At 36.3% G+C, this 9,538-nt stretch overlaps 2 protein-coding genes across 2 annotated transcripts in view; one reads left to right on the top strand and one right to left on the bottom strand.

The window, feature by feature from the left end:
• Positions 1-4,318, bottom strand: part of LOC107736173 (von Willebrand factor) — a 46,893-nt gene extending 42,575 nt beyond the window's left edge. Inside the window, exons 1-6 of the mRNA XM_016547658.1 lie at positions 4,299-4,318; positions 3,616-3,725; positions 3,004-3,067; positions 2,279-2,425; positions 1,735-1,837; positions 921-1,129 (exon numbers count right to left, since the gene is read on the bottom strand). Of these exons, the coding sequence (XP_016403144.1) occupies positions 921-1,129; positions 1,735-1,837; positions 2,279-2,425; positions 3,004-3,067 (523 nt within the window). The 5' untranslated portion in view covers positions 3,616-3,725; positions 4,299-4,318. The remainder of the gene's footprint in view (positions 1-920; positions 1,130-1,734; positions 1,838-2,278; positions 2,426-3,003; positions 3,068-3,615; positions 3,726-4,298) is intronic.
• A 1,796-nt stretch (positions 4,319-6,114) lies between these two features.
• LOC107735613 (CD9 antigen-like) overlaps positions 6,115-9,538 on the top strand; it is a 14,397-nt gene continuing 10,973 nt past the window's right edge. Inside the window, exon 1 of the mRNA XM_016547245.1 lies at positions 6,115-6,522. Coding sequence (XP_016402731.1) covers positions 6,457-6,522 — 66 coding nt within the window. The 5' untranslated portion in view covers positions 6,115-6,456. The remainder of the gene's footprint in view (positions 6,523-9,538) is intronic.

Genomic DNA, 9,538 nt, shown 5'->3' with positions numbered 1-9,538 from the left:
AGTAGATAGAATAGAAAAAATATGAAGCTAGTGTTTTTGTTTTTTTTTAAATAAAAAAAAGATAAATATAGATAAAGTAGAATTAGAATAGAAAGTGCTAGAGTTAGAGGGTCAAATTAATATATTACAGTATATATGTATTGAAATGTTTTATTTTATTACTATTATTTTTATATTTAAATGTATTATTTCCATTTTAGTATTTTAATCATTTTAATAGTACAGTATTTATTTAATGTTTTAAATATAACAAAAACAAAAATTAATTTATGCTTATTTTAATTTTTAAAAACTGATTGTGTACAGACAGGAAAACACAAAAATAAATTCTCCGGACACATTAATTATGAGGTTTTTTTTTTTAGTTTTTTTTAATAGTCTTTAGAAGCCAACTTATGAAAAATGAGGAAAAAAAATTAACTTAAATGATTTTAGCAAATGGCTGCAATATAACAAAGAGTGAAAAATTTAAGGGGGTCTGAATACTTTCCGTACCCACTGTATTTGGGGTGAAATTGACCATAACACCTTCTTAGATTTCACCTGTTCAAACATGTTATCTTTCAGCTCTGTTATCTCTTAGTTTCCCTGGCTCTCCTTATCATGTGGTTGACTCATGTGAAAGATTATATTCTAAATTTAAACACAGCTGATAAGTGCCCCATCAACTACAAAAGCTGTAATACAGAACGATGACAGGGCACTAACATACTGTACCCCTCAAACACACACACAAAGCTCTGAAACAAAGAGCTTTCTACTGAAACTTTCTAATGTTTTGTCTTCAGGATGAACACTGACGCCACCTATTTCCTCAGCTCGTATTAATCAGCATCCTGTGCACTGCTTTTAACATATGATCTTACTGAAAGAGAGTTTGAAAGGTATGTTTTTGATTCTTTCCTGCATTCGTTTCTCACCTTCTTGTGCGGTGTATTCATCCTCCACCAAATAATTGTAGTTTCCACACAGGCCACACGTACGGTTGCTGTGCTGCTTGGCGAGCATTAGTTGAATGTTATGCGAGGGATCTATTCGGATGGAGAACCCGAACTCTTCGCTCCATAACCGAACATACCCCAGCTCATACCCTGCAAACACAGAGCTCGACGCATACGGCAATGGGAGCCTGGAGGGGAAAAATTCAGAATTATATTTTATATGCTCTATCCTGCTGAAAAGACTAGCATAACTAGTCGTGTTTTATATACTGGTGAGCTGGTGCCACAAACCAGGCTGCTTAACTACTTTAACCAGCAACGGCAGCACTAACCAGCCATGATAGTCTAAGCTGGTATTTTCAACAGGGTATAGTGATATAAAATGTATATAAAAATCCTAAAGAATGCTAAATGAATTGTTACTGTGATTTTGAATTCCTAAAATAAAAATCAAATAAGGAAAGTACTCTGTAAAAAAATTAATATTTTCGAAGAGTAAATTGTACAAGAAAATACTATTTCAGTCGTTCTACTTCAAAATTTCACATTTAATTCAGTGTGTTACTTATTTCTTTGTAATTATTGATGAAATGTACTAGTGAAAACTGTTTTACACCATTTTTTCCTTCAGTGTACCGTAGAATCTTCTTTTTTACAGTTATTTTTTCACATTCCAGTTTTCAAAACATGTTTTTCAATAGTTTTTTTCAGTTTATCATTTACATGTGAAATTCCATTAGCAATCCATAAGCATTTTCTTTTATATTTTTACTAGGAAATGTACAACTTGTACCTCTCTGCGCCTTGTGACAGTGTCCCATCAACAGAGAGGTGAAGCTCGAAGAATTCTCCCAGAAATAAAGTCACTCCTTTCCTCTTTCCATGAGAGAAATCACCTAGACATAAACATACACAAAAGAAGGCATTTTATCATATTGACAGTGTACATGTACTTTGCCATAGTTTGTTTAATTCATGAAAAACTGTGTGTGTGTGTGTGTGTGTGTGTGGATGTGTGTGTGATGTGTGTACCTGTTTTTCTATTCTGGTGGGGACTTAAACCTGAATACACACAGACTCATGGGGACTCGTGTCACGGTGGGGAGCTAAATTGAGGTCCCCACGGGTAAACAAGCTAATAAATCACACAGAATGAAGTTTTTTGAAAATCTAAAAATGCAGAAAGTTTCCTGTAAGGGGTAGGTTTAGGTGTAGGGTTGATGTAGGGCAATAGAATATACGGTCTGAACAGTAGAAAAACCATTACGCCTATGGAGAGTCCCCACAAAGATAGCAAACCAGACGTGTGTGTGTGTGTGTGTGAGACTGGCTTTTACCCAGTATGGAGAAGCTTCTGTGTTGGCAGTCTCCCGCCAGCATGTAGCTGCAGTCTCCAGGGAACTCATAAATCACACCGTCAAATGTGTGTATATGCTGCCGGCTAAACAGACTACAGCGACCAGACCCCTCAACTGACACCAAACCTACAGAACAAAGAGGTAAAGAGAGTTAAGCACTTGCACAATAGATTTTAATCAAAGCAACAGCTAATGTTCAAAAGTTTGGGGTCGGTAAGATTTTAAATGTTTTCGAAAGAACCAAGCCTGCATTTGTTTGATCAAAAATACAGTAAAAACAGTAATATTGTGAAATATTATTACAATTTAAAATAACTGTTTACTATTTTAATGTATTTTAAAATGTAATTTATTTTTGTGATAGCAAAGATGAATTTTCACTGTCAACTAATCCTTCAGAAATCATTTTAATATGCTGATTTGATGTTCAAGAATAACATTTATTATTATTATAATGTTGAAAACAGTTGTTCTGCTTAATATATTTGTCGAAATCTTGATATCTTTTTTCAGGATTGAATTATGTATAGAAAATAAAAAACAGCATTTACTTAAAATATCTTAAGTCTTTACTATCACTTTTGATCAATTTAATGCATCATTGCAAAATAAAAGTAAAAAAAAAAAACATAACATTTAAGAAACGTCTAAACAAAACCAACAGACAGGAGTTGCAAACATGCACAAGCATCCTCGATTCTAACCTGGAAAATTCAAGACGAAAACCCACAGGATTCTACTCCATCCTTTCCATCTGCACTGTTCCATCTGATTAAAGAAAGAGAAAGAAATCATAAGAGACTTAGTCCAGTTAGTAATCAACTCAACCACCCAGAACACCATAGGAAGCATACTGCATTGCAACGTTAAGGGACCCTGTACTTTTTTCCCACAAAATGTAAAAGTCTAATGCACAATTGCTGGCCATCAACAATATACTGAAGTGAGCATTTGGGGGTTTCATTTAGTGAAAAATAATAGCAGGAGCCAAAGCAAAAGTTCAGCTGGAAGTGAGAAACAAAGCAGAAATCTCTGAGCACCTACAAATCTGTCAGAGAGTTTTAGACAACTCACGTATTCCACATAGACGGCACAGAAAGAATGCTGTTATTCTTGAGCATGAGCTTAGAACGGGAAAACTGAGCATGATATATTCACAAACACTCACTGTACATTACCATGCATGCTTAAATAGCAAAACATAAGCCTTAAACAAGCAAACAGATGTACAATCGCTAATACAAGGATTTGAAATAATCACAGAAACAAATGCATATTTAATGCATTTTTAAGATAGCATGCTGATAGTGTGACACCTGTTACCTTTGACCTCTGACCAGCTGCAGGCTCCCAGCAACAGGTTCTCTGAAGTGCTTTGCTGTGCAAGGTCTTCGCTGTCCAGTGTCTCACAATCCCGAAGACATGACTGGAACCCAGTCTAGAAGGAAAGAACTGCTTTATAAGAACGAGAGAGGGAGGGATGGTGTGATTTCCGTTTTTAAACTCATTAAGAGAGGACAATAGGAGGAAGTCTGGGTATTGTAGGAACTGAAGGATTAGTCTGGCAGTGAAGACAGATAAGACAAACCGACATTAGTGCCAAGCCAAACAGCACACACACTCACACAAACCGCAGCATATGAAGTGAGTTCGCAGCCTCTGTGATGTAACCCTTCTCTGAAACTGATGGATTAACTGTTGGAAAAACCTCACTGCAACGGCGTAATCAGAGCATGTTCACATGAACTCCATGCATTCATCATTAATATAGGCTTTTTCATGCTACCTTTCGTTGTTGACCCTGAACTTGCTGGCAAAAACATGAGTCTTACATCATATCCTTGCTTCCAGATTGTACAGTATATTTGACACAGTACTGAAAAGTAATTTGAACAAAGGCCCAACAATATGCTAATATATTAGCATAAAATAGACTGAATAGGAAAATTGACAACTTTAAAGGACCCAAAAAATGGAAATTTGCTGAAAATGTACTCACCCTCAGGTCATCCAAGATGTAGATGAGTTTGTTTCTTCATCAGAACAGATTTGGAGAACTTTAGCATTACATCACTTGCTCAGCAATGGATCCTCTGCAGTGAATGGGTGCCGTCAGAATGAGAGTCCAAACAGCTGATAAAAACATAATTAATATCATAATCCATAAGTAATCCATGTGACTCCAGTCCAACAATTAACATCTTGTAAAGTAAAAAGCTGCATGTTTAAATCCATCATTAAGGTTTTTTAACTTTAAACTGTTGTTTTTGGCCTAAATACCCAAAATAGTCCATAATACATAAAAACACTATCCATTTCATGTTGTTCTCTCACATCAAAATCACCAACATATTTGTTTAGAACTGTTCTGGACTGTCGATTTGCTTGATTTGTGCATATTTCTCTTCTGATTCAGACAAGACCGTTTTTTTTTTTTTACTACAGAAAGGTGTATAATGGATTGTTTTTGGCAGAATACAGAGTTGAGGGATGCTCAGTCTTTGATGTCAATAAAAAGTTAATAGGCTGAGAGAGAGAGAGAGAGAGAGAGAGAGAGGACATATGCTATTGATCTTTCACTCTCCTTCACAAGTATGCATAATAGCAATGTAAATGAGGACATACTATAGACTTGTTTTGATGTAAACTTAATTATAAACACTACTAACCCAACCCTACCAATATATGTGTGTGTGGGTATTTATGTATATTTGCACATTCCAGATCTCTATCCATCAGATATCAAATGTGTGTGGATGCATATAACTCTAATAATGCTGTAATTCTTGATTATGAATTCATGCGTGTGGGAATTGTGAGTCAATGAGAGCTGCTGTGGTGCTTCAGTTGTTATTTTTCTTATTTTTAGTATGAGAAATGAGTGAAAGTGAAGAAGAGTAGAAAGTCAGTGAGACAAATGTGAAACTAATAACGTATCATTTAAAATGAAGAAATGGCCAAAATCACAATGATCTACCTGAAGTGTTTCAGTAAAACGAAATTATTTCTCTTTCATTTCAATGAAAGAGAACATTAATATTCAATTCATCTTCATTTCCAAAAAGCGGGCAGGTGTTGTTAACACCCACATATCTATAGATAGCCTAATAAAGTTCACAGGACATGCAACATTTAAAAATGTCTTAGAGAAACCACTGATCAGTGGAAGAAACCTTTTTCTTTTTCTTTTTTTGAACATATATAAAGGTAAATACACACATTTACAGCTCAAAACAGATTACAACAAAAACAATAAGAGACATAATATAAACAATATACAAAGAAAAAGAAAACATTAAGCCAGTGGTAATATATAATTTAAAATAAATTCAAGAAAAAAGAAGAGAGAGAGAGAGAGAGAGAGAGAAAACAACCTTTGCTAAATCCCTGCCTCCCTTATACATACAACACATAGTCAATAGCACATTATAAAAAAGCATAAGTATTATACTTCGTGCACAACGCATAGGATTTCAAGGCTTTAACATTGCTGGAAGAAGGATAGTATCCAAATAGCATTTCAAGTCTTTACAAAAAATAATAAATAGAGGTTTAACAGACAAAAATGTGCATTTATGAATAAAAAACGTATCTAGGAAAATAAATGGATTTATTAGAAAATACTTGTCTTTTAGATTCCTGTTAGAGGTTTGAAAACCAAATAAGACATCCTTTAACGTCAAAGAAAAAATGTCTAAGATAGAAGCACGTACAAACATAATATCTTTCTTATAAGGTACAGTGGAAGAAACCTCTGGGCTCTGCTCTGACGTCATTCCATCGTGACGTAATTAAAGACCGAGTGGATTTTACGATTAAATAAATGGTTAAAAAAGATTCCTCGCAAAACTCCAACAACCATAACTAAATAAAGCGTACGCACGATTTTCACTAATCCTCCAAAAATAGCAACTGGGTCGATGCAAAAAAAAGTGTTTGACCCTTGACACGCTCGATTTTGCCTCACCGAGCAAACGATTGCAAAGTTGATCTTTGGCGGAGGGATGAGGCAGTGGGTTCGAGTCTGTCGGGGGTTTTCCGTGCACGCGCTCTACACACTCAGCCGCCTACACGCGCGTAAAGTCACACAGACACTGGGACACGGACGGATCCGTTACTCTTTCATTCAGCATTGTGTGTGAGAACAGACTGCTGTGATGGCGGCGTTGACTGGAGGAGAGATGTGCAAGTATCTGATGTTTGTCTTCAATTTCATATTCTGGGTGAGTGAGAAATGTGTGCAGATGTTTGCTCGCGCGCGGGACGTTGTTTTATGTTTGCTCGTTTTTTTCCTCAAAGATTAATTGATAAATGCGTGTGCACACAGCGTCCCGTTTAGATTGTAATTAATGACGTAGGGACGTCTGTGTGAAGCAGTGCAACGGGACTGCAACCATTTGGCTGACCTAATTTGAAGGTTTTCGGGTCGGATTTCAGGACCCTGGTCGTGTAGTTAAAATAGGCTACTGTGTGTTTGTTTGTGAGTCAGCCTGTGTGCGTGGGACAAGTACTGAATTTTGATAGTGTTTCCTTTGACTCCCTCTGTTCGTGTTTGTGTGTGTCAGCTGTTCTGTTCCCTCTCACGGCTGGACAGGCGAGTTCTGGTGATGTCCGACTCGTGAGCAAATCGTTCTTTTGAACCGGTTCTTTTTAATGAATCATTCGAACCGATTCTCCAAGTGTTCAGTCTCGAATTCGAATTAGCGTTCGAGTTGGCATACTACTCTTATGATGTAGACAGTTTGTCGGGTTCTGGAAGTAAAATCTCATTTATTTTCTACATATTTAAATTGATTTTAAAGACATACTATGAGCTTCGAGGTTGTTAATGCATGCTTTTGTTGCATTGCATAGCAACATTTCTGGTGAAAAACAACATTACTCATGATTCTGCAAAAGAAGCTCCACCAATCAGAGAATCACAGCAAGCAAAATTGTGCTGATTTCCAAATACTTTTTTTGCTTCAGATTTATTAACATTGTGATTAACCTTGTAGCCGGTTGATTTAATTCATGGATTATAACTTTTTAACGAAAACTTTAAAAAAAAAATGAATGGGAAACATAGTTCAAAAAGTGGGCAGACACTAATGCACTCTATTTGCATAGAATGTCTGGATGAACTACTGCACGCTAAGATGCGCAGTATGCAACCAGAGCACACTGTAGAATAATGTATCCCACAGTGCAATGCACCTGACCTTTAATTCCATTTTCAGTGTGATGATGAACATAGAAAGTAATATCAATTAGAGCCCGACCGATATATCGTTTAGCCGATATTATCGGCCGATATGAGCCTGTCGCCGATATATCGGTATCGGCGAATATGCCGCCGATATAAACTTTTTTTTTTTACAGAACATATAACGCAGAACATATAACATATATTAAATGCTTCTGAATGGTGTAATTACTTATTACATAATGCTCCATTGTTTGCTACTGGCGACCCAGGTCACTGTAAAGATGCGTGGAGGAGCTCAACAGGGCTTAAAGTTATCCGGCACCGTGCCGGATCTCCGGCGTGCGGCGTTTGGCTGCGGGAAAAAAAAGATAGTCGTCCTACATTTAAAAACACTTGTTGATATCACGTTCGAGTTCATGAGTTCGCCTTCCATAAGAACGATATGATTGCGAGAACGAATTTGCCTGTATTTTTGAAAAGGTCCTGTTCACACATGATCTCTTAACGGTAATTTACCAGTAAAGACTTTATGTGTGAAAGGGGCTAAACTCTTCCTCTGCATATGCGGTGAGTTTGGGTTGCTTAACGTTCATCTGGGAAAACTCACTTGATTTGTAACGTAAATCATTTAAACCTATGCCAACACAGGAGAATACATCAACATATTTCTAAATATGTGATTTATTGTGCATCCCTATTTCAAAATGAAAGTTTCTGACTTTGCATGTGGCCAAATATGAAAATTAAAAGGATTTAAACATCGTTGAATCACATGAAACATCACCAGGCCGTTGGCACTCTCTGCAGGTATTTGTTATAATATAGGCATATTACATTGTATTTAAGAGTGTTGTTCAATAAAACCATGTACTTGGTTTTGATACTTTATTTGAGGCCAATTATTATTGCCTCATCGTGAGTTCATACAGTCGGCATAAATAACAGCATAGTGCTAGGCTAAAAAAGGATTCCACATTAACGTAAACTGGTGTGTAAAGCTTCACATTTGAACCCTGCTTCAAAGATTGTGTTTCCTTCTTCCTGGACATGCTCTCATTCAGGTCGTCTTGTATGACTGTGACATAAGGGAGTATGAGCTCTCTGGGGGCAGACAGCATTTCTCTCCCCATGCTCCATTTCTCAGCTGCCAGATAATAGCAATATTGATTGATAAGTGAGATCTGATTTTAGTCCTTGAAAACCAAAAAAGTAGTGCAAGTCCTTGAAAGTCCTGGAATTTTATTTTACAACATCTGTATGAACCCTGTTCAAGTTACCAGTTTTTGGACCATTTTAATGTTTTTGTTGTTGTTAATTGAACTGAACTGTAGTTTTCTGTAGTAAACGTCTTTGTATATTTACTATTTTATATTCATTTCCTAGTATTTAATTTACCATTATTTATTTTTAACAAAACAATTTCAGAAATTTCATGTTTTAGATTGTAGGTAGTCTTAACTTTAGCATCCTAAATGTTACATGGGTTTGCACCATATTGTAGTGAGTAAACTTTCTTGGTATTGCTGTTTCAAATATCCCACCATAATCTGTAGTCTGAGCCTGTCAATGGCTAATGGCAATGGCAGATACGTTACTAGTTAGTTTCAAGGAAAATCTTTTTCAAATAATGTTCTTTTTTTTTTTTGTCAAATAACCCTGTGTATGTGTCCACCCCCGCAACCCCCAACCCCCGGAAAAAAGTTCAGGCTCAGGATTTTTTTTTGCTTTAACCCCTGGTTTAAATTTCACCCGAGTCCGCTGCTTCAAATTATCCGCCCGCCACCCACCCGCACCTATATTTGATCGTCACATTACAATGATTCTAATTCTTAGTTTTGCATGATGATATGATGAATAGATGGCTCATTTTTAACAGCAGATTCAGTGACGTTAGAGACTAGAGCTGATCTGCGCATCACGGCACGCGTCTGCGGCGCATTAAAGGGGTCATATGATGCTTTTTTAAAGATCATTATTTTGTGTATTTGGTGTAACAGAATATGTTGACATGCTTTAATGTTCAAAAAACACATTATTTTTCAAATACTGTA

This window comes from Sinocyclocheilus rhinocerous, unplaced genomic scaffold, assembly GCF_001515625.1.
Source record: "Sinocyclocheilus rhinocerous isolate Xijiao unplaced genomic scaffold, SAMN03320098_v1.1 scaffold942, whole genome shotgun sequence".
Taxonomy (NCBI): Eukaryota; Metazoa; Chordata; class Actinopteri; order Cypriniformes; family Cyprinidae; genus Sinocyclocheilus; species Sinocyclocheilus rhinocerous.
This window is presented reverse-complemented; position numbering and strand designations above follow the sequence as displayed.